Source organism: Mizuhopecten yessoensis, unplaced genomic scaffold (assembly GCF_002113885.1).
Source record: "Mizuhopecten yessoensis strain PY_sf001 unplaced genomic scaffold, ASM211388v2 scaffold10903, whole genome shotgun sequence".
NCBI classification, from domain to species: domain Eukaryota; kingdom Metazoa; phylum Mollusca; class Bivalvia; order Pectinida; family Pectinidae; genus Mizuhopecten; species Mizuhopecten yessoensis.
Window position 1 is genome coordinate 346,789 of NW_018408779.1, and position 25,568 is coordinate 372,356.

A 25,568-nucleotide genomic window follows, 5' to 3' on the forward strand; every position below is an offset into this window, starting at 1 on the left:
GACTCAGCTATATCTGGTCACTGGAATTGTCCTGGCCCAACTGTGCTGTACAAGGTGCAGTTACATCTAAAATGAAATTAATTGGAGGTCACTGTGAATATGAAAGACCTAAGTGCATTGGGACAGGATCCCTAACCTTCCATCTCAGTGTCTGTCTCCCCGCTCCAATAAACGAAACTATGATAACGGTGTGAATGGAGTTTCCATAGTAGCTGATCCCCACCAGTGGCCCTCCGTATTAGTATTGACTGTAAAATTGAACAAAGCTATATTAAATGATGGGATAATAGGCCAGACTATCGAGCGTAACTGCAACACTGTTCATTTCACCGTACCTGTCACTTCGACACGTCAATAACCAGGTCGCTGCTGACATTGTCGTCATGACGATCATCTTTTGTTCCAGATGAAAATATTATGGTGATGTTTACTGACTCGTGTGTGCCATGCTCTCTAACTCTCACATGGCACAAAGTACGGGACAGGACAATCACAAAACGTGGATTGGTTTTTGTGGGGAAATTATTTATTACCACTCCTGGCTGCTCTAAGACAAAGAAACAGTATTTCATGCGATATTTCTATGAAAAGTGAAAGTTAAAGTTTGAAGGAGATTGGATATTAATGTCAATTCTTTTTATGAAAATGATTTATTGTGACAACATGTCTGTTCTATTTACGGGCAGACGATACTGTGTATGACATTTCCAACAAAACGTCATAGCAATTCTACAGGCAAGAAATGGAGAAAAGTTTCTACAAAAAAATCATGTCAGAAGAGAATAGTTGTTTACCAAAACAATGGACATTAGTTGTCATGATGACAGTAGTGAGGTTGTATTGAGATTTTATTAAAAAGAATTGATTAAATTGCATCAGAAATGGCAAAAAAATGCAAAATGATTTGTGAATATCCTGCAAAAAAAAAGAATTTTAATCATCTTCAAATTGTGTTACATGAAATAAATTAAGGAAATGAAATAAAAAGCTAATCAAAATGCTTATAAAGACAATTTTGTTGTGGTGGAGTCATGATGAAATTGAAGTAAATAGAAACATATAAATTGTGTTAAGTGTTAGAAAGTGAATCAAGATGTCTTCCTTCCACGGAAACAAAAAGAAACTGAGTATTACTAAACCTAAGGGTTCTAAGGTAAGACTACTTATTTTCAGGAATAAGTCATTCCACTCTATATCTAGATATAACATGTGGAACATACAGCTGTTTGATGTTGTAAGTTGTGTATTGACATGTTAAGTTAAGTTTATGTCAATACTGTACAACTAAATACAAACCCTATCCTTATACTTATATACTTTTGTTTTTTTTGGCAAATTGCATTTAAGAAATGAATAATTATTGAAACTTTTAATAAATGGAACAGCCGTTCACCGAGAATTAGATTATAGTCTCCTAATCAGCGTATGATCCATTTACATCATTGAGTGCTGAAATTCGCGAGAAATACAAGCTTCACCGAGTCTTCGTCAACCGAGTTGTACAGAGGACACGGGATATACAGAGAAATGTAACACTGTATTGATGTAGATGTAACCTGTCTGTAATTAGTTACATTACAATGTGAAAAATTGTCACTGTGACGTACATAACTGTTTCTTGAAAAATCTATATAAAATGTATATGAAAGGGGAATTCTGGCTTTAAGATTCTCCGGAATGTTGGTGATAACTTTAGTTTTTTATCATAGGAACTCTCAAGGGAAAAACATTTTGTAAGTAAGGAAATCTTCGTTTGAGGGATGTTCAAGGGGAAAGTATTCATTAAGATCAGTACACTCTTATTTAAATCTCAAGAAATTGCTGGAGAAGCTGGTGTCAGATTTCATAATTATTTAAACTGAAAATAAAACATTCAGCTAATTCTTGGATAAAAAATAATACAAAAAAAAATACACATAACTGATAGAAGGTTATTCTAAATATTGTAATAAAGGGTTGCTATTATTTGTCTAATAAATTAAAGCTGATTGAATTTTCTTCCAGTGTTATAAAACTTATTGAGCTGTCTTCTAGCACAATAAAACTTATTGAGCTGTCTTCTAGTATAATAAAACTTATTGAGCTGTCTTCTAGTATAATAAAACTTATTGAGCTGTCTTCTAGTATAATAAAAACTTATTGCGCTGTCTTTTAGTACAATAAAACTTATTACACTCTTTTCCAATGTAATAAGGCTTATTGCATTGTCTGTGTTTTATATAACCACAAGGTAATATGTTACGACAATCAATATAAGGTATAAAGCTGACATCTTTTATCTTTATTCTCGTGTTGTGTAATCAATACCTACAGCTTTCCTGTAATGACAGAATTTCCGGTCTTTGTAATTACTGCAGTTTTATAATTGATTTATTTCTCTGAAGAAAGTTAGTTAACGGTGATAAAGCCAGCTATGTTTTCATTCTTCCTTTCAGAAACTCAATATTGAAATTGATTCAGTCTTGCTCCAGGAAATCATGAATCATTCTTATTTCAGAAATTCGATATTGAATATTGACTTACTCTAAGGTTTTGGAAAGTGAAATATTAAAGATTATTATACCTTCTGTTAAAATCTCGTAATCTGATTGGTTGAGAAAGATGTGAACATTTTCAATGTTACTTGCGCGTTTTACAAAGATAAATTAAAGAAGACAGGGTGACATTCCAAAAAATATCACATGCGCCAAACTCATGCGTGCACGATTTGCCAGTGCCAGGGTGTTATTCCAAAAAATATCACATGCGCCAAACGTATGCGTGCACGGTTCGTCCCAGTGCCAGGGTGTTATTCCAAAAATTGTTACATGCGCCGAATGAATGCGCCCCTGGTTCATCCCAGTGAAAACTTTTCTGAAATGTTGTCGACCTTTAAAAATGGTGAAGTGGTGAAACACCTAAACATGACACTCGGTATAATAAAAAAAAAATCACATTCATGAGAGGGTGATATTGCATATTTTCACCCGGCTTTGCCTCGGTCAATAATGCTTCCTTGGGGTGAAAATATGCAATATCGCTCTCTCATGAATGTGATATTTATATAATGCACATTTTTTATTTCAGGAAAGTCGTCCGAGTACAAAAGACACAAGATCAAGTAAGGGAGCACCTGCCAAGGTCACTGTTACTCGGACCACACCTGCTGCCAAAACTGTGACCAAGCCCTCTAAACAAGAGGTGTGTAAAAGTTATTATAGTAAGAAGTTGTCTTGGAAATGTTTATACACTTAGGTCTTGAATCTCCTCAATATCTCCTTGGCTCCAAATAATCTGGAAAATTAATTTTTATAATAAGTAAAGAAAAATGTATGTATAGCTTTGATCCAAGGTATAGTGTCATATTATCAGATTGTGTTAATGATATTTTTTATAATTTTAGTCCAAGTCACCTGTGAAACCAGTGAAAGGTAAGAGTGAGTCACTTACAGTCCTTAATTGTGAGAGGGTGAAGTATTCACTTACAGTCCTTAATTGTGAGAGGGTGAAGCAGTCACTTACATTCCTTAATTGTGAGAGGGTGCAGTAGTCACTTACAGTCCTTAATTGTGAGAGGGTGAAGCAGTCACTTACAGTTCTTAATTGTGAGAGAGTGAAGCAGTGCGTCACTTACCGTCCTTAATTGTGAGAGGGTGAAGCAGTCACTTACAGTTCTTAATTGTGAGAGAGTGAAGCAGTGCGTCACTTACAGTCCTTAATTGTGAGAGAGTGAAGTAGTCACTTACAGTCCTTAATTGTGAGAGAGTGAAGTAGTCACTTACAGTCCTTAATTGTGAGAGAGTGAAGCAGTGCGTCACTTACAGTCCTTAATTGTGAGAGAGTGAAGCAGCGCGTCACTTACAGTCCTTAATTGTGAGAGGGTGAAGCCGTCACTTACAGTCCTTAATTGTGAGAGGGTGAAGTATTCACTTACAGTCCTTAATTGTGAGAGGGTGAAGCCGTCACTTACAGTCCTTAATTGTGAGAGGGTGAAGTAGTCACTTACAGTCCTTAATTGTGAGAGAGTGAAGCAGTCACTTACAGTCCTTAATTGTGAGCGGGTGAAGCAGTCACTTACAGTCCTTAATTGTGAGGGGGTGAAGCAGTCACTTACAGTCCTTAATTGTGAGGGGGTGAAGCAGTCACTTACAGTCCTTAATTGTGAGCGGGTGAAGCAGTCACTTACAGTCCTTAATTGTGAAAGGGTGAAGCAGTCACTTACAGTCCTTAATTGTGAAAGGGTGAAGCAGTCACTTACAGTCCTTAATTGTGAGAGGGAGAAGCAGTCACTTACAGTCCTTAATTGTGAGAGAGTGAAGCAGCGCGTCACTTACAGTCCTTAATTGTGAGAGGGTGAAGTAGTCACTTACAGTCCTTAATTGTGAGAGAGTGAAGCAGTGCGTCACTTACAGTCCTTAATTGTGAGAGGGTGAAGAACGGTCCTGAACATTTCACTGACATTCTTGAAAATGAATTAAAGTAGCATACTTCATCCCTGTTTAGAGTGGCTTTGAACTTGTTTAAGGCAAAGTATCCTTAAGTTTTCCTAGATCTGGTATTACACGAAAGTACAAGGTAGTCTAAAATGTTCCCTGGAATTAGTATTCCTGGAGAGGGCTAAGCAGTCTTAAAATATTCATAAAATGCTATAAGTATATATACATAAATAAAACTTCTCTAGAAGGGCTTAAGCATCCATAACCTTCTGTTAGTGTTATCAATGAGTCTGAATACAATGTAGTCCCTTTCTAGAATTAGTACACTGGATAGGGCTAAGTATCCTTAACTCTTTCCTAGAATCAACATTGAAAAATAGGGCTAAGTATCCTTAACTCTTTCCTAGAATCAACATTGAAAAATAGGGATAAGTATCCTTAATTAAAAATCATTGAACTAATGCTCTGAATTAGCGCACCTGATGAGATGATGTTCAATATTTGATGTAGTCGTGATACGGGTCCCTGTAATAGCTTCAGTGTGTTATATTGTCATGCTTTACTAGGTTAACGAGCTCTGTCTGTTTTAATTATTAACTTTACCTGGTACAACTAATAGGATGGGGTCCTGTTCACTGCAGTAATTGAAATGCTAACATCATAATGGAGGCTATAATTATAAATCGATCAGGTCAATAAAACTTAAGATTTAATTATGGAGACAGTTGTTTGACTTATCATTGTATGATTGAATGTTGTGTTCCGTCCACTCAGAGTACTCATGGTCAGTGGTCACATTTGATGGGTCAGCCATTAAAACTGGACAGCACTTACTACTGACTAACTGATAGGGATGATGATAAAATTACATCTGAGTACAAGTAACCCCAAAACTAATTATGTTAGAGTTTTTAACAGTGGTGTCTCAAATCACTTTCCTTCCCAAAATATCATACTTGGCAATTAACTCTTCCTATTAGGACAGAGACTCCCACCATTAAATTTAGTATTTTCAACCAGTGAATTTGCTTAACTATTCTTATTTTCTAAGATCTGATGAAACAGCTCAAACGATGCCATTAAAAAGTGTTAATTTTCACTAGAGTGTACATATACACACGTTGTATTTGGGCATTGAATTCTTAGCATTTGTAATCTCTCCTGTGGAAATTTCACAAAGTTGACAAGTATGGAATATATATTGTATAGTTACTCCCTGCAACAGCTACTATTCAGTTATACACATAATAACACTGAATCTTTTATTTCAGTAAAAATCCTTCTTATAATTGCTTTCTGGAAAGATTTTTTGGATGATTTTTGTGAACTTTCAATTTAGTTTTAAGTGTTATATCACATTTTTTTTTATATTTGTACCCAAAGGTAATTCAAGTCCGAGATGGACAAGTTTGACCGGATACTGAGCTTAATGTATAGCTGATGAGTGTATAATATAAACACGCCCCATGAGGCTCCATGGAATGTTACCAACGTAATAACATCTATTGTCATGGTTACAGAGACTGCAGACGCGTCTATACAGGACGAGGGAGGAGATCCCGGTTCTGCCCACGCCGAGACGCGCCAGAGTAAAAGGGCAAGGTCAACGCTTGAGACCGTCAAGGAATCCGACCTCAACGGCGAGTTTGATGACGCTTTTGATCTCACCGATGAGAGTTCATGGGTAAGTGTAAGGAGACAACATGTACAGGTTATAAATAGATTTATCATAAAAATATACATAGCCCGTGTCTGAGTGAATAATAAGATAAGAAATGTTGACCTTTATTTGTAAAAAATACACCAAAAAAACATTCATTTTCTCAAAGTCTGGTTGCAAAATTATATATAGTTCAACTGAAAGGTGATTTTACTGCCAATAATAGAAGTAATTTCACTGTGATGTCTTCTGGAAACTCATAAAATGTCTATCTTTATATAAAGTAATATTTAACTACAAAATTGTGTTAGTTTGCTGTTTCTTAAGGAACTGATTTGAAAGTTTCTAGCATCAAAAGTATATTTCATGATGATTGTTTTTAATACACCCATCAGAAAACGTGATGGAACTTGCTCATCATCAACAGTACAAAGTCTAAGGATAGGTTTTTATGCGCCTATATATGGTGCTCTTGTTAATCTATTTTTATTTATTTATCGATTGTAAACTAATTTCCTCATGTTTACAGGCTATGGTTCCCGTGGAGACTGTACCAGGTCGCTTTTTACAATACCGTAAAATGGTAAGTATCCTGTGAGGATGTGTGAATAATGTTACCTGTTATAATTCCACATCAACTCAGAGAAATGAGCAAATAATTACTGTAAAAGTGGAAATTTTCTCATTGTGACCCTTTCAACTTATTTGGGATGTTGACACTGACAATAGTTCTGAAATCTGTATACACTGTATTATATTTACCTATAATCGATATAAATTATAAATAAATATAAGCCTGTCGATATTTTCATGCTAATTTACTCTAACACCCAAAAAAAACAGATATTAAATACATGACTTTTCCCTTAAACTCTACCTGAAATATGCTACCTTAATGAATTGAAAAATGTTGACTGTTATTTTCTTTCCTACACAGACCATCAGGAAACTGTCAGAGGTCGAGGAACAGCTGGGACTGACGGTGGCTAAAACCCAGAGAAAGGTCACGACCTTGAAGTCTCAGTTCCAGGAACACAAGAGCAAGTGGGAAACAGTAAGGGCTAATGTCTACTGATAAACCCTACAGGTCTACATAGACTGGTCTAAATCTAAGGGTGGCTTATTCCATTATAGAAAATTAGGAGTTATACATACATGTCAACCTCTGGACCCTCTAGGAGACAGTTTTGTCCCTCAAAGCGAAATCCAAGAGAGGGATCCAAGTGTGTGAACCATTTTCGCACTTTTGTATTATGAGTAAATTGCAAATTTACAAGAACGAATGAAAAAGAATATTATCAATTCAAAGCAATATATGTATATGATTACCCATTGTCATTTTTCATCCCCTGTGATCCTTCAAGGAGAACAGGTCTGGAATACTTAAGCCTGATTTTCCCCTTCAATGTTAACAGTGTTTACCTCACTTTCCTAATTCTGGTTATCTTAGAAGTTCTATGAATGTCAAAAACAAAATATGTGTAGATAAAATATTCACTTTTGTTGCAAATCGTGTACAAAATGTTAACTTGATTATTCCTGTCATTAAGCTTGTGGAAAGTATAGGGAAAGTGAAAGTGGCTGATATTTTGTAGGAGAGAAAGGTACTGATAGAACAAGTGGAGCAAGCTCAGAAACTGCAAACAGAGGCTGAGAAGGAGGCAGACGTCGCAATGACACAGCTGGAGGAGTTCATCAATGAGCAAGAACGATTGGTAAGCAGAAGACTTCATCTTATTTTGAGGGTGTTTTTTTTTTAAAGTTTCATTGGTATTAAAATGGAAAAGATCCATTCAATGTATTAAAAAAGATCATATCGATTTTAATCGTGACATTAGAATGATACCTTTTCAGGTTCTGATGATGTTTTAGAAGTTCTGTCTGCTTCTTTGGAATTAATTCAATAGTTAATTGTATAGCAAGTTAAAGGGTTTCTGATACATATACATTATTTTGACAAACATGCACAGGAAAGTCGAAGCTTCAGTATCACTTGTCACTGTTAAACAGCTGTTCAGTGTGACCATCTGTCTATAGTGACCATCGGTTTAGAGTGACCACATCTGTATTGACCACCTGCCTATATTAACCGTCTGTCTATATTGACCACCTGCTTATAGTGGTTATATGTTAATAGTGATCACCTGTTTTAAGATTTTACCTTAAACATTTAGTTTCTGTATCATTCAAGATCTGTTCAAAAAGATCAATTGATGCTGTCACCCTTATAGACAGGTTTGGTGATATACACATGTAGTAGTGTTCCTTATAGACAGGTTTGGTAATACACAGATGTAGTAGTGTTCCTTATAGACAGGGTTGGTAATACACAGCTTGAGTATTGTTTCTTATAGACATGTTTGGTAATACACAGCTGTAGTATTGTTTCTTATAGACAGGCTTGGTAATACACAGCTGTAGTAGTATTCCTTATAGACAGGTTTGGTGATACACAGCTGTAGCAGTGACCCTTATAGACAGGTTTGGTGATACACACATGAAGTAGTGTTCCTTATAGACAGGTTTTGTAATACACAGCTGTAGTAGTATTCCGTATAGACAGGTTTGGTAATACACACATGTAGTAGTATTCCTTATAGACAAGTTTGGTAATACACAGCTGTAACAGTGACCCTTATAGACAAGTTTGGTAATACACAGCTGTAGCAGTGTTCCTTATAGACAGGTTTGGTGATACACACATGAAGTAGTGTTCCTTATAGACAGGTTTGGTGATATACACATGTAGTAATATTCCTTATAGACAAGTTTGGTAATACACAGCTGTAGTAGTATTCCGTATAGACAGGTTTGGTAATACACACATGTAGTAGTATTCCTTATAGACAGGTTTGGTAATACACATCTGTAGTAGTATTCCTTATAGACAGGTTTGGTAATACACACATGTAGTAGTGTTCCTTATAGACATGTTTGGTAATACACAGCTGTAGTATTGTTTCTTATATACAGGTTTGGTAATACACAGCTGTAGTTGTGTTCCTTATAGACAGGTTTGGTAATACACATCTGTAGTAGTATTCCTTATAGACAGGTTTGGTAATACACATCTGTAGTAGTATTCCTTATAGACAGGTTTGGTAATAAACAGCTGTAGTAGTATTCCTTATAGACAGGTTTGGTAATACACAGATGTAGTAGTGTTCCTTATAGACAGGTTTGGTGATATACACATGTGGTGGTGTTCCTTATAGACAAGTTTGGTAATACACAGCTGTAACAGTGACCCTTATAGACAAGTTTGGTAATACACAGCTGTAGTAGTTTTCCTTATAGACAAGTTTGGTAATACACAGCTGTAACAGTGACCATCATAGACAGGTTTGGTGATATACACATGTGGTGGTGTTCCTTATAGACAAGTTTGGTAATACACAGCTGTAGTAGTATTCCTTATAGACAGGTTTGGTAATACACAGCTGTAGTAGTGTTCCTTATAGACAGGTTTGGTGATATACACATGTAGTAGTATTCCTTATAGACAAGTTTGGTAATACACAGCTGTAGTAGTGTTCCTTACAGACAGGTTTGGTGATATACACATGTGGTGGTGTTCCTTATAGACAAGTTTGATAATACACAGCTGTAGTAGTGTTCCTTATAGACAAGTTTGATAATACACAGCTGTAGTAGTGGTCCTTATAGCCAGGTTTGGTAATACACAGCTGTAACAGTGACCCATATAGACAAGTTTGGTAATACACACCTGTAGATAAGTCTGTGTATGCAGATTTGTAGTAGTGTTCCTAATAGACAGGGTTGGTAATACACAGCTGTAGTAGTGTTCCTTATAGACAAGTTTGGTAATACACAGCTGTAGCAGTGACCCTTATAGACAGGTTTGGTGATACACAGCTGTAGCAGTGACCCTTATAGACAAGTTTGGTAATACACACCTGTAGTTAAGTCTGTGTATGCAGATTTGAATCCTCAATAAGATTTTAAGCCGTGTGATTGGTCTGCTAGCTACTCTAGCATTGTTATGAGCCGTACTTTAAATTAAAGACATTTGCTCAGGGTACATTGTATGGTCAGCTTTTGACATCAGCAATTAAAAATGCATGTTTGATATTTCAAGTTTATATTTTTCATAATTCTAAATTTGTTGATGTATCAGGTGATTATCATCAAACACATCAAAATAAAATGTATGTAAATTTCAGATAATTCAGAATGTTTTTCTTGTAAAAAATTTGAATTTTGATATTTAAAGCTTACAATGCATGTTACATTACACATGCATGTGCTCTGATCAAAGGGAGATAACCCAGCCACACTGAATAGACCCTATACGGTCATAGTCAGATAAATTTAAATCATTTGTTACAAAGTGTTGAAATACTGACACCGTTGAGGCGCGAACTGTCTGTTCAGGTTTTGTAGATAAACAATTGGTAAACAATTAAAATGTCGACACACTGGTACACAAAACTCCAAAAACCTATTTGTTACATATACTGATATACAGTTATACAGGTGTGTGGTGGATATTCACTAGGGGATTAAGGAACAAGGCACTAGATGGAGAAATATTTTTTGTCAAGATGGATTCCATGGATAGCAACTCCCTGATGTGGATTAAATATACTTAATTATGAACTTAGAATATCTAAAAATCACATTATAATTTGAGTTTAATATGCCGCAATTGAAAGGCTGAGAAACTCATCGTTAAATGTTGGGGCTGTGATGATACATGTGCTAGATACATGAATGTGATATTATTAAGTAGGAATGAATGTTTAAATGTGTAGTGGCTGATTACAATAATGGAGGAATCACCAGATTTTATTGTTGTGGGCAGTAGTTTTCGACAGGTAGGTTGTATAAATGTATCTGTCCATTTGTCTGTACATAAACTATCACATGTTCTTCGGTCTGTCCTCCTTTTGTATGTATACTGTACAGTCAACCCTGTATTAAAAGACCATGCACTCACAGAAAGTTCACAAAGTGGTCTTAACAAAGGTGGTCTTAACACAGGTGGTCTTAACACAGGTGGTCTTAACACAGGTGGTCTTAACACAGGTGGTCTTAACACAGGTGGTCTTAACACAGGTGGTCTTAACACAGGTGGTCTTAACACAGGTGGTCTTAACACAGGTGGTCTTAACACAGGTGGTCTTAACACAGGTGGTCTTAACACAGGTGGTCTTAACACAGGTGGTCTTAACACAGGTGGTCTTAACACAGGTGGTCTTAACACAGGTGGTCTCTTAACACAGGTGGTCTTAACACAGGTGGTCTCTTAAGTACACAGGTGGTCTTAACACAGGTGGTCACACGAGCAGGTTTGATTTAATTATATGTCTGTCTGTGTACATGTCAACATGTCGGTCCATCTGTCCTAAAGACTTAAGAGAACTCTTTAGCTATAATATTCAGTGTTCTGTCATGTAATTATGTGAAAATATTTCATGCATTTGATATGGTGGCTATAATACTAAATCTCCTGAATTCTGTTAACAGGAAGAGGAGGAGGAAGTGAAGCGACAGGAAGTGGTCAAGGGTGTGTCCAAACCGGTCATGGTCAGTATTCCCACACAGCATGACGAAGACGAGACGATGGAGTCAGAGGTCATGACCTCTGGCTCACCGCAGACCTTGACCCCTGTACAGCCCGAAGCAGAGACAGGGGCGCCACCTCCGACCTTTATACAGAGTGAGGAGTCAGAACATGAACTCACCAATCTCATGCAGCAGACAGATGATGCCAAGGTAATGAAAGGTCATGAACTTTGACCTCAGTAGTTAGAAGAGAGGAGTTTCAGATTAACATTAAGGCCAATTAAAATATTGTTTGTTGAGATTTAACTGTAACAGTGCCTATTTTAAACTAGCTGTTAATGACTTCAGGCACTAGAAGCTGGAGTAGGCAGGGGGAGTCAGGAAACAGAGATTTATCATCTGTTGGCCTTAGATTGTTTTTATGTTATAAGTTTATAACTATAAGGTATGTGTTTCTGCAAGACCATTGTTCCCCTGTGAAGCAGGTTGTAAAGGTTTGAAGATTATTAGAGAAATTGTAAGACAGTTTCTGTCTGTGAATCAGAGAAGCAGGTTGTGACTACCAGCAAGGTGATGATTGGAATATTTGTGATCAATGAAATCAATATGGCAGGTTTTGTTCAGATGTTTGGTAATTTTTCAATATAACTTATGCAAAACTTGAAATTTAAAATTTCATTAAAAAAAATGCAAAAAGAAAAAAAAGTGCTTTTGGTCAGTTAAAATAAGATATATGATATACTAGTACAGCCAACTGTACAGATCTCTTACAAAATCTTTGATGTTGTATGAAATTTTACCGACTTGTGTAACAATATTCGACTAATACCAGGTTGACCTGACTTTACGTACATGATTTGTATTACAAAGATATCCTTAAATTTGGATGTCGGTAAATTCCGGTTTTGTTCATATATACCCAAATGACACTAACATTGATTTTGTTTTAAAGTATGAGAGACAAAGGTCAGACAGCAAGGTCGTATCGCGAAGGTCATCATCTATTAATTCTGATGTGGCACCTTGGCTAATGGCAGCGGAGAAAAAGCCTCGGTCAGTCGACGATGAGGAGGAGGATGAAGACCTGGAAGAGGAAACAGTCGTCAGGTCAAGCGCCTCCAAAACAAGTTTCCGGACAAAGAGTGAGCGCATTGCTTCTGAGATGTCTAAGTTAGAGGAACCAGACGAGGCAGAGGAAGACGAAAACGAGGAAAATAATGGAGAGAACGATACGAACTATGTTACTGATGAGGAAGAGGACAAAAATGTTAAAGAGGAAACAATTCTGTCGAAGAAAAGTCACAGTTCTCAGGAACGGAGATCTGTAGCCTCAAAAGTGTCGAAGAAAAGTCTGTCACGCACCACAACGAGGGAGGAGGTACAGGAAGTCTTCAGGTCAAGGGAGGCTACTCCAGATGGGGAGGCAAATGTTAGGCCTGTCGATTCTGATCAAGATGGTAAGGTGTCAAGGTCATCGAAGGTCCCATCTCAGACAGAAAGTGAAATGTCAGTATCAAAGGTAACACAAGAAGAACAGAGGTCAAAGTCCAAAATTTCTGTATCGCAAGATGAAGTTCAGGGATCTCTATCACAGGCGGAAGAGGTGGGGGAGGCCGAGGTGGAATCACGGTCTGTGTCACAGTCTGGGTCCCACAACAGGTCTCGCAGGGGGTCCCGCCAAAGTCGTAGCCAAACTCGAAGTAACATGAAGAGAAGAGGCTCAGTCAAAAGTGTGGAGAGAATTGAATCACAGAAAAGTAAACATTCTGAAACTGGAGCTGCCTCTAGAAAGAGTGACCAATCCGGACTCACTCCCAGGAAAAGTGATCATGAAGAGTCAAATGTTTCTCGAAGAAAGAGTGACTTTGCCCAGGAGGAGGAACCTGCACAAATGGAAGGAGATGAAAAACCGGAGTCAAGGAAAAGTGATGTTTTATCAAGACGAAGCACACAACTGTCCAAACCCCTGACTGTGGACGCTATCAATGATAAGGTGAACGCCGAGGATTCTGTGCTGACGGAGCGTCACAGCCATGCTGATGGTGAGTTGCACAGTGAAGACGAGCCTTTCTTTGATGTGAGGATCGCAACTCAAGAAAAATCTCGCTCTGACTCCAGGAGAACCACGTCACAGCAGCGTCTGTCAGTTGACATATCAATCGATCCTTCGTCGAGATTTGAAATGGCACAGGACCAATCAGGATCACCGAGATCTAGCTCCCAGGTTTAAACACATTCTTACTCACTGATGTTGTCACGTTGACCTTGATATTGTCACCTTGACCTTTAGTGTTGTCACCTTGACCTTTATTTTGTCACCTTAATGATATCTTGATGCTATAACTGAACTATTTCACCTTTATATTTGTGTGACCTTGACCTGTTGTCTGTGATTATGTTTTTATTCCCTCTGGACTATAATTATGTTGTTTTTGTATATTTTCATTCACATTCAGGAACATCTTTTTATAAAATGGGGGTGGGGGGCAGGGGTGGGAGGCAGGAGTGGGGGGCTTATTTTTTTTACTTTAAAAACAAAAAAAGTGTTTTTACAGGGTTTTCTTTAGAGGATTACTGTTAATTTATAAGTTGTACCTAGTTCTTTAAATCAGTTATACTTTGTAAAAAAACATTACACTTACACATACGTGGAAAACTTATATCAATATTGGGAATTCAAAAATCTCAGAGATTATTTATTCCATCATAATTAGAGAAATAATTTATGACTTATAAATAAAGTCATTGTAAGCAAACTTTTGACAAATATTTCCCAAAAATCAGCTGCAGACAGTAAACAGTATTATACGATGTTACATAAGAACCTAGACAGTAAGATTATTGGAATCGCGACCATTAATTCCACATTCTACGTTTCTTTTCAGTGTCCATCATCAGTGTTGTACTTGTATATGTCACTCTTGCGTGCATTTTGATTTTCGATGTCAATCACCTCATAGTGTCTGTAGTAATCGCAGTGGCTATTTATAGATTGTCATGTGATCTGTCAGTCATGTGACCACAATGTCATGTGATTGTCTGCCTATTCACAATGTTATGTGACCCTCTGATGTCCTGTGATTTATTGTTAAATATCTGTGATTTTAAATGTTGTGTGTGTTTTATTCTTTGAATGCATTGTAACAGCACAACTGGTGAAAATTTTCAATTTCGTCATGGATAATTAGATAATTGCTTTTACTTGAAATAATTTGATGTATTTTGTATCTTGAAAATATTACTGATATAATTTTAACAAAAAATAAAAAAATAATGAAGTTAGCTCAAGTGACCTATTGCTATCCGTTTTCGTCCGTCGTCGTACGTCGTCCGTTAACATTTTACATTTCGAACTTAAAGTCAAGTTCTGCTGGGCCGATAGAACTGAAAGTTGGTAGGAATTATCGCCTCATGGTCCTGACAAAGTGTTGTTATTTTTCAGGTCAATCAGAAATCCAATATGGCCGCCATGGCCGCTATTTTGTAAATACCTATTTCAAACTTAGAAACAAGTTCTAATAGGCCGATCTCACTTAAAATTGGTCTAGGAATGATCAGCTCATGGTCCTGACAAAGTGTTGTTATTTTTCGGGTCGATAAGAAATCCATTATGGCCACCACGGCCGCCATTTTGAAAACCTATTTCAAACTTAAAGTCAAGTTCTGCTGCGCCGATTGAACTGAAAGTTGGTAGGAATGATTGCCTTATGGTCCTGACAAAGTGTTGTTATTTTTCAGGTATATCATAAATCCAATATGGCCGCCATGGCCGCTATTTTGTAAATACCTATTTCAAACTTAGAAACAAGTTCTAATAGGCCGATCTCACTTAAAATTGGTCTAGGAATGATCAGCTCATGGTCCTGACAAAGTTAAGTTAACATTATACTTAACTATTTTTTACTCAAATTGGTACATATTTCAACAACAAAAATAAATACTGTAGGACTCAGGTGACCGTAAAGGCCCATGGGCCTCTTGTATTTATTATAATATTTATATGTCCATATATCAAATTATACACCCTAAATATAATATAAATTCTTAAATACACTAATATTCTAATCTTTTAACAGTTCAGATAAAAACAGATTCATTAGAATAATCTGAACATGAATGTTGATAATAATTATATATTTAAATATTTTTTCTATTTGACATATTTTTTTAATTGGTGGAAATATAGTTGATACTTTCAAGAAATTGGTAAATTTTCTTGACTTTCAGTATTCAAATTGACTTGGCAGCTCCCCAAGTATTATTTTTAGGATTTTAAGATTGTGCGGTATATTTCAGGTACAAGAGATAAAAGCTAGAAAATCGTCTGGAGCTCTCTCAGCGCCACCTGCTGTGGAACCTGAGTCAGAACCCAGAGACAAGGTAGGCAAATGGTCCATCTTTTCTTCAGTGTATTTTGTCATGTATTGTCAACTTTAGAGTATTGTGGATGTCTGCTTCAATGATGTCCTTGCTTTTTGTAGAATTGTTTTGCAACTTGTGAAGATCTGGGAGCTTTTCGTACAAAAAGTTGTTCATCTAATAGTTTTCTTATGTTCTTGTACTGTGAAATGGGAAAGTTTAGCCCCTACTTTTATATCAACTATTTTCACTTTTGATTGATGGGTTAATTAAAGTAGGGGTCTGAAAATGTTACAATTAACAGTAAAAAAATATAGCAAAATTTAAATATTTATTTTTTTGAATATATATGAAGAAGTTGTAGTCCGACTCAAATTTTCTGAGTTAAATATCTGGTTAACTAAATATTGTGAATATTATTGACTGTGAAGGATCAAGGTATATCAGGAAGTTAGGCAACCGGTTGATTTTTGTTAATCTTGTGTAATTAAGGATGTTGAGAATGATTTAATTCTTTATATCCTGTATAATACATTGAAATCTATTTTTCTATTTTCATTGGAGTTTTCATTTTATATTGATTATAGTTAAATGCACAATTTTGAGATTTACCAAATGAAATTGGTTTTATTTTTTAACTTCCCAGTGTGACCAAACGGTACGTTTCCAGACGGAATTGTCAATTCGTGTTGGTGTGAAGGTTGACGTTTTGTATGGCTTTGAAGTTTTGATTTAAATGCTTTAATTAGTTAATTACATAGTATCTGCCCGTAAAACTGTTTATTTTTCCCCGTAGATTAACATACATTGTATATAGAAAGTATATTTATAATCACATGTATAAACCCATGTAGAGTCAGTAAATTATTACAACAGTACCCGAGTGTTACAATAACAGAACCTGACTGTCTGAGTCTCCACAATGTTTGTTTCCTATGAAATAAACAATGTTGTCATTGTTAATGTCCTCCAACTTACAGATTTTTCATGAGATATCTATTTTTCACACAAAATATCTATTTTTCACACAAAATATCTATTTTTCACGAGCTACTTATATTTCACAAGATATCTATTTTGCATTATTTACAGACCTGGGTTGATTGATTGATGATATATTTGAGAAGTACATGTATATACATCTTAATAATTAATTGGTTATAGCTAGGTGCTACACTTCAAAATTTAATGAAAATGTAGAACAAGGAATAAAATTAAAATAACAAGTAGCAATCTAAAGTGAATAATATTTTTTAAAAATGCCCCGGTAGGCCAAGATAATGAATATCTTCATAGAAAGAGTTATCAAATATCTGATACACTCTATTTTACCAAAGAATTAATGTGTGTTATTTCAAAACTATTAATCCAGTCCTAAGTCTTGTCTGTAATAACAAATTTCATTATTTTTGCTTTAAAGTATTTTTAGAATTTAAGCAATTTTGATTTACATGGAATTGTTTGAGTTTTTCTGAAGTGTATTTTGTTGTTTTTGCTTAAATTTCAGAAAATTCCAAGCAAAATATCTGTAGGTGTGTTTGACATTTTTTCAGAAGTGTTATTACAGTGTGTGCCTGAATCTTAAATAATTTCTGCTGAAATTAATATAGAAATATTCTTGTCTGCAGATGATTTATATCAAATGGTGGGATTTTAAAACTAATACAGTCCAACATGTGTTATGGAAATCTCATAAAGTTTGGGTATATCATAATATGTAAAAATGTTTAAAATTTGTTTAACTCATGGACATCATTCCAGAAAAATAATGTACCATTATGGTCATTTTGAAACCAGCATGTCAAGATTTGGTACATGTACCATCATTAGTAATAAGATATTTCTTCATTATTATTATTCATTCTTGTCCAGAGTTTCTTGTCATCCTACGTGTAAGTCTGTAAGAGTTGCTTCCCTTTGAGTCATTGTGATTCACTCACTTGATACAATGTTCATTTGGTTGGTGAGGCTGAGCGTTATTATTTCTGGATACATAGCATACAAATCTGATTAATATCATTCCAGTCACTAAATCATATCATCCTAATGATATTTTATAATTTTCAGAATTAATATGAATTTCTTTTTAGTTATGACCAAATAATTACTGAATATAATCATTTACATTCTTTTGTGATTATTATTTCCCCCCTGTCCATGCTCCATCCAGACACGATCCGGTATGTCAGGTCCACGCTCGCCTCCCCTGTCTAGGTCCAGGGGAAGTGTCGTATCACAGTACATTACGCGAGGTATGACAGGAACCACACCAATCGAGGAATTATCGGAGGTCGGGTCAGGCAGCACAGGAAAGAGTCGTAGCCGAAGCCGATCTGCAGGGTCAGGGTCATGTAAAGAATGGATACTTCATGTTACACCCCGTTATAGATCACGAAATGCGAGTGCTGACAGCGGACATGACATCATGGACGCAATCATCGTCGAGGACAATCTTCCCAAATGTCAGTCGTCGGCGCTACTTAACATGAAAACTATGATGGAGGAAGATAATATGTCAAACGTGCAACATCGTACCTTGGAATCGGTTCGTTCTGCACTCAAGACTCTCAATGAAAAGGATCAGGAATTATCAGCTCTTCAACTGGAGCGAACAATCACACTTATCTCCCTTGCGAGTCAGCTCACGGAAGAGTCGATCCAACTTGGTGTTTTGCCAGAAAGCGTGTTTGATGCTTTCGCTGACATCAACTCTCGTGCGATGTCCAAGATGAGTCAAGGAGACGAGGACTTTCTCGTTGACGACAATCTTAGGGAGGAATTACTGCGACCAATGACGCGGGGCTCTCTTAACACCGAGGTTTGTGATTGCATTGGACAATGTTTGTGCACCTAATTCAAATCCCTCAACATAATCATTAATGCATTTTATACCAAACCCTGAAATCTCCCACCAGAATGTCCGAGTGTTACTGAAATCTCTCACCAGAATATCCCAGTGTTACTGAAATCTCTCACCAGAATGTCTGAGTGTTACTGAAATCTCCCCCCAGAATGTCCCAGTGTTACTGATATCTCCCACCAGAATGTCCCAGTGTTACTTAAATCTCCCACCAGAATGTCCCCATGTGACTGAAATCTCTCAACAGAATGTCCCAGTGTTACTGAAATCTTCCACCAGAATGTCCGATTGTTACTGAAATCTCTCACCAGAATGTCTCAGTGTTACTGAAATCTCTCACCAGAATTTCTGAGTTTTTCTGAACTCTCTCACCAGAATGTCCGAGAGTTACTGAAATCTCTCACCAGAATGTCTGAGTGTTACTGAAATCTCTCACCAGAATGTCCCAGTGTTACTGAAATCTTCCATCATAATGTCTGAGTGTTACTGAAATCTCCCACCAGAATGTCCCAGTGTTACTTAAATCTCTCACCAGAATGTCCCAGAGTTACTGAAATCTTCCATCATAATGTCTGAGTGTTACTGAAATCTCCCCCCAGAATGTCCCAGTGTTACTGAAATCTCTCACTAGAATGTCCCAGTGTTACTTAAATCTCTCACCAGAATGTCCCAGAGTTACTGAAATCTTCCATCATAATGTCTGAGTGTTACTGAAATCTCCCACCAGAATGTCCCAGTGTTACTTAAATCTCTCACCAGAATGTCCCAGTGTTACTGAAATCTTCCACCAGAATGTCTGAGTGTTACTGAAATCTCCCACCAATATGTCCCAGTGTTACTGAAATCTCTCACCAGAATGTCCGATTGTTACTGAAATCTCTCACCAGAACGTCCGAGTGTTACTGAAATCTCTCACCAGAATGACCCAGTGTTACTGAAATCTCCCACCAGAATGGCCCAGTGTTACTGAAATCTTCCACCAGAATGCCTGAGTGTTACTGAAATCTCCCACCAGAATGGCCCAGTGTTACTGAAATCTCCCACCAAAATGTCCCAGTGTTACTGAAATCTCTCACAAGAATATCCGAGTGTTACTGAAATCTCCCAACAGAATGTCCCAGTGTTACTGAAATATCCCACCAGAATGTCCCAGTGTTACTGAAACCTCCCACCAGAATGTCCGATGTTACTGAAATCTCTCACAAGAATATCCGAGTGTTACTGAAATCTCCCAACAGAATGTCCCAGTGTTACTGAAATATCCCACCAGAATGTCCCAGTGTTACTTATATCTCTCACCAGAATGGCCCAGTGTTACTGAAATCTCCCACCAGAATGTCTCAGTGTTACTGAAATCTCTCACCAGAATGTTCCAGTGTTACTGAAATCTCCCACCAGAATGTATGAGAGTACTGAAATCTCTCACCAAAATGACTGAGTGTTACTGAAATCTCTCACCAAAATGACTGAGTGTTACTTAAATCTCTCACCAGAATGTCTGAGTGGTACTGAAATCTCTCACCAGAATGTCAGAGTGTTACTGAAATCTCTCACCAGAATGTTCCAGTGTTACTGAAATCTCCCACCAATATGTGCCAGTGTTACTGAAATCTCTCACCAAAACGTCCGAGTGTTACTGAAATCTCTCAACAGAATGTCTGAGTGTTACTGAAATCTCTTACCAGAATGTCTGAGTGTTACTGAAATCGCTCACCAGAATGTCTGAGTGTTACTGAAACCTCCCACCAATATGTCCCAGTGTTACTGACATCTCTCACCAGAATGTCCGATTGTTACTGAAATCTCTCGCCAGAATATCCCAGTGTTACTGAAATCTCTCACAAGAATGTCCGAGTGTTACGGAAATCTCCCAACAGAATGTCCCAGTGTTACTGAAATATCCCACCAGAATGTCCCAGTGTTACTGAAACCTCCCACCAGAATGTCCGAGTGTTACTGATGCTTCTGATATTTCAATATTTCACAATCCAAGATGATGCTGTTATCTCTGCACTTTCTCTCTTATAAATCAAAGGAACTTCTCTGATATGTTTTCTTTCCATTTTTCCACAGATTTACAATATGTCTGAGTGTTACTGAAATCTCTTACCAGAATGTCCCAGTGTTACTGAAACCTCCCACCAGAATGTCCGATGTTACTGAAATCTCTCACAAGAATGTCCCAGTGTTACTGAAATCTTCCACCAGAATGCCTGAGTGTTACTGAAATCTCCCACCAATATGTGCCAGTGTTACTGAAATCTCTCACCAGAATGACCCAGTGTTACTGAAATCTCCCACCAGAATGGCCCAGTGTTACTGAAATCTCCCACCAGAATGTATGAGAGTACTGAAATCTCTCACCAAAATGACTGAGTGTTACTTAAATCTCTCACCAGAATGTCCCAGTGTGACTGAAATCTCTCACCAGAATGTCCCAGCATTACTGAAACCTTCCAACAGAATGTCCGAGTGTTACTGAAATCTTCCACCAGAATGCCTGAGTGTTACTGAAATCTCCCACCAGAATGGCCCAGTGTTACTGAAATCTCCCACCAGAATGTATGAGAGTACTGAAATCTCTCACCAAAATGACTGAGTGTTACTGAAATCTCCCACCAAAATGTCCCAGTGTTACTGAAATCTCCAAACCAGAATGTCCCAGTGTTACTGAAACCTCCCACCAGAATGTCCGAGTGTTACTGATGCTTCTGATATTTCAACATTTCACAATCCAAGATGATGCTGTTATCTCGGCACTTTCTCTCTTATAAGTCAAAGGAACTTCTCTGATATGTTTTCTTTCCATTTTTCCACAGATTTACAATATGTCTGAGTGTTACTGAAATCTCTCACGAAAATGTCCCAGTGTTACTGAAATCTCACACCAGAATGTCTGAGTGTTACTGAGTGTTACTGAAATCTCCCACCAAAATGTCCCAGTGTTACTGAAATCTCACACCAGAATGTCTGAGTGTTACTGAAATCGCTCACCAGAATGTCTGAGTGTTACTGAGTGTTACTGAAATCTCCCACCAGAATGTATGAGAGTACTGAAATCTCTCACCAAAATGACTGAGTGTTACTGAAATCTCCCACCAAAATGTCCCAGTGTTACTGAAATCTCCAAACCAGAATTTCCCAGTGTTACTGAAATCTCTCACCCGAATGTCTGAGTGTTACTGAAATCTTCCACCAGAATGTCCCAGTGTTACTGAAACCTCCCACCAGAATGTCCGAGTGTTACTGAAAGCCTCCACCAGAATGTCTGAGTGTTACTGATGCTTCTGATATTTCAATATTTCACAATCCAAGATGATGCTGTTATCTCTGCACTTTCTCTCTTATAAATCAAAGGAACTTCTCTGATATGTTTTCTTTCCATTTTTCCACAGATTTACAATATGTCTGAGTGTTACTGAAATCTCTCCCCAAAATGTCTGAGTGTTACTGAAATCTCTCCCCAAAATGTCTGAGTGTTACTGAAATCTCCCACCAGAATGGCCCAGTGTTACTGAAATCTTCCACCAGAATGTCCCAGTGTTACTGAAATCTCCCAGTGTTACTGAAATCTCTCACCAGAATGTCCGAGTGTTACTGATGCTTCTGATATTTCAATATTTCACAATCCAAGATGATGCTGTTATCTCGGCACTTTCTCTCTTATAAATCAAAGGAACTTCTCTGATATGTTTTCTTTCCATTTTTCCACAGATTTACAATCACAAATCACTTTGCTTTGACTTAAAGATTAACATCACCAACTTCTGGTTTCTTTGATTCACATTGAATTTTCAGGTTGTTGAATTTTAAACCACTATCCTGATTTTGCTGTCTAACTGACTTTTCAGGCAAATTGAATTTTTTTTTTTTTTTCTGTTGCTAATTTGTTTACAATAATTGATATGAATATCTCATGTCTTCTTTCATTTATTGTTTGGAAATTTCTGGTAGATCCAGGTAGTTTTTAATGTTAAAATTCTTTTTATCATTCCCGAAAATGTGTTCAATATTATGCTAACAATATGTCAATTTATCTCTTTAAGATGAATTTCGGTAATGGTAATGATAGTTTGCGTACATTTTCTCAGCCATCAATCACAGACACATCATCTGGAAGCTTGAAACAACTGCCCCCTTTGGAATCTTTTCTTTTCTCCTCACAATCCCAACGTTTGATGAGAAGTCGACAGAGGAGTCTGAAAATGTCCTCTACTCCTTTCGACAACGCATCAAAATATCAAGAAAGAGCTCGGTCTGATACGAACATGGCCTTGCAAGGTCCACTTATGACCTTTGCTACCATGGCAACTGGAGGATCGACCAGGAAGAGTAGCCCCATTACTCCAAGGCCTAAGTCAGTGACACAGTTACTTTCAAGGTCTCAGCTGTCGCGATCGAAGAAGAGGGACATTGGGTTGACCTTTGGATCTCCGGAGTACTTTGAATACCCAGGAAATGAAGAAGGATCATACCTTTACCACGGAATAAAGGTCTGTGACCACGGCACAAGTCCAGTGTTTCAGCTCATATTGTATGATAATGGAACAAGTCCGATGTATCAGGTACATAGTGGCCATGAATTTGGTTGTGACCTTGACCTTCCTCCTCCTTGACTTTCACCTTAATTTTACCCAAACTCACCCATCCATTTGTTAGTTTTTTTCACTGAGATCTGTCTGAGTTGTTTTTTTCACTCTTGACAACATCCTTTTTTCACTGTCGAAATGAATGTGTTGAACATGATGATACAGTGATCACTGAGTTATTGTGGTGTTACACGTGTTGGGTTTGAAGAGTTTCACTAACAATTTGTTGTGAAATTTCATTAACTGTTTGATAAGAAGGACTGTGTGAGTTAAGATACAGGTATTTACCTCTCCTTTTTGTATTTTTCTGTTATAAATCAGATGGTACGGCTTTTGCCCCCGAAAGCTAAGGTAGGTCACTGTAGTGGTCATTTGTTTATAGCGGTCAGTCAGTGGTGTTAACAGACAGGTCACCTAACCAATTACCCCACTGTTATAACCTTTAACAGACAATTATACCAGGCCAAGGAAACAAATGTGGGTTTCCAGTGTAACAACTAACACCCTGGTTTATACAGTTACAATAATTAGGATATGTTCGAATGACGTGTACCACAAAATGTTCAGCACAGTTTGCCTTTCGCCTATTCAAAATGAGAGCAAATTTGTCCCGACAAAATAAAAATCAATGCATTGCATGTTTAAAATAAGAATTACATGCGAAATTAAGGGCAAAATGAACGCAGGGTGAATATGAACTTTACCAGTGAATGGTGAAAGTTGGGCTGGACGAAAGTTTAGCGGGTTACAGTTTATTAAAATGTAAAGAAGCAAAATTATGAAGACTTTGAAATGGTAAAGTTTTGCCCTGTTTTCAAAAGAAAGTATTTTTCACGTATTGTAATGTAAAATAGCTAATAATTCCCTTAGTTAAAGCAATGTTACACAACAAGACCTGTCGAAACACAACTTCCTTTAGAAGGAAGATTTTCCCTTCATAAAATATAACTTAAAATGTAGGTTTTCAAATTTTTAATCAGAGTTATATTAGAGACATCAGATGATTAAACCATGTGCTGGTTTATGCCGTTTCCTGATAATAGTTACAGAGGTTTTCAAATCATGCAGGATAACAATTTGATAAAACAAAAAGGCTTGAAGTTTCAAGACTGCAGGATCCAAAACACTATACATGGAAGGACATTTTTTTGCTTGGCCTTATATTGTATTTTATATAACTCTCCCCTAGGACAGAAATCTATAATAATTCTATTGTATACCACTGACAGCGATAGTTCTGTACTTATCCAACATTAACAAACGGCGAGGTAATTACGTTTATTTATCAGACTGGACAATCATACTAATCCTTATATGTAGCTTTAACAATGGAACTGACCACATGGGACTGACCACTCCAATAATGTGATTGTTAAGTCAGGGGGGTCATTAACAGTGATATAGAGTGATCTGATCCACTGTTCTATGATTTCACCAGTATATGTGAGAAAGAAGGATTTGTCGGACGTTTGGGATATATCTCTGTGAACACATAAGGTAAATATCAACAGTGTATAAATTGATATTTTTTCTTCTAATTGTTTCATTAAGTGTATTGACCTTTGCTGATCGGGAAATGGTCAGTTATAATCTGTAATGTTTCCTTAAAGAAGCTGTATGTAGGGGACAAACAACTCGTAGCTGTGGTTGTACGTCTACGTCTATAATCTATGATTTGTATCTGTTTAAATAATCTCCCTGCTGTAAAGTCAGGTATGGTCTGTGGTGACAGCAGATTCTTGCAGGGTGTGGTAAAGAACATCTGAAGAATTGAAAGTGTCTGTAACTTAAATGTTTATTTACCCTTTGTCATATGAATGTCTGTAACTGATATTTAACACATTTTGGGATTATTTAATATTAGGGATTTTTCTTTTCAGATTTTAGTCTAACAACTTCAAATTTTGATAAACGAACTATTTTTTTTTATATGTAATCACTGTCATCTTTAAAATCCATGAATCGCAGTTGATATCACATTTCTTTTTTGCACCTCTGGAGTTTTGTTATAGCAAAATCAAACTCCCTGTACAGGTCGGATTGCAGTCAGTATAAGTTGACTGTCATGTCCTGCGTACCTTTCAAATAAGTGTCAAAACATGTTAAGTCATTAAATTTATAAACAAGTAACATATTTAATTACTAAATGACATGAG

At 36.9% G+C, this 25,568-nt stretch overlaps 1 protein-coding gene across 2 annotated transcripts in view; it reads left to right on the top strand.

Moving 5' to 3' along the window:
- LOC110463415 (microtubule-associated protein futsch-like) overlaps nucleotides 1-25,568 on the top strand; it is a 138,881-nt gene that overhangs the window by 81,042 nt on the left and 32,271 nt on the right. For both annotated transcript variants that reach the window (XM_021517995.1, XM_021517996.1), the window contains 9 exons: nucleotides 3,067-3,180; nucleotides 3,383-3,410; nucleotides 5,936-6,099; nucleotides 6,605-6,658; nucleotides 7,013-7,129; nucleotides 7,671-7,790; nucleotides 11,566-11,814; nucleotides 15,901-15,984; nucleotides 23,734-23,763. In XM_021517995.1, the coding sequence (XP_021373670.1) occupies nucleotides 3,067-3,180; nucleotides 3,383-3,410; nucleotides 5,936-6,099; nucleotides 6,605-6,658; nucleotides 7,013-7,129; nucleotides 7,671-7,790; nucleotides 11,566-11,814; nucleotides 15,901-15,984; nucleotides 23,734-23,763 (960 nt within the window). The remainder of the gene's footprint in view (nucleotides 1-3,066; nucleotides 3,181-3,382; nucleotides 3,411-5,935; nucleotides 6,100-6,604; nucleotides 6,659-7,012; nucleotides 7,130-7,670; nucleotides 7,791-11,565; nucleotides 11,815-15,900; nucleotides 15,985-23,733; nucleotides 23,764-25,568) is intronic.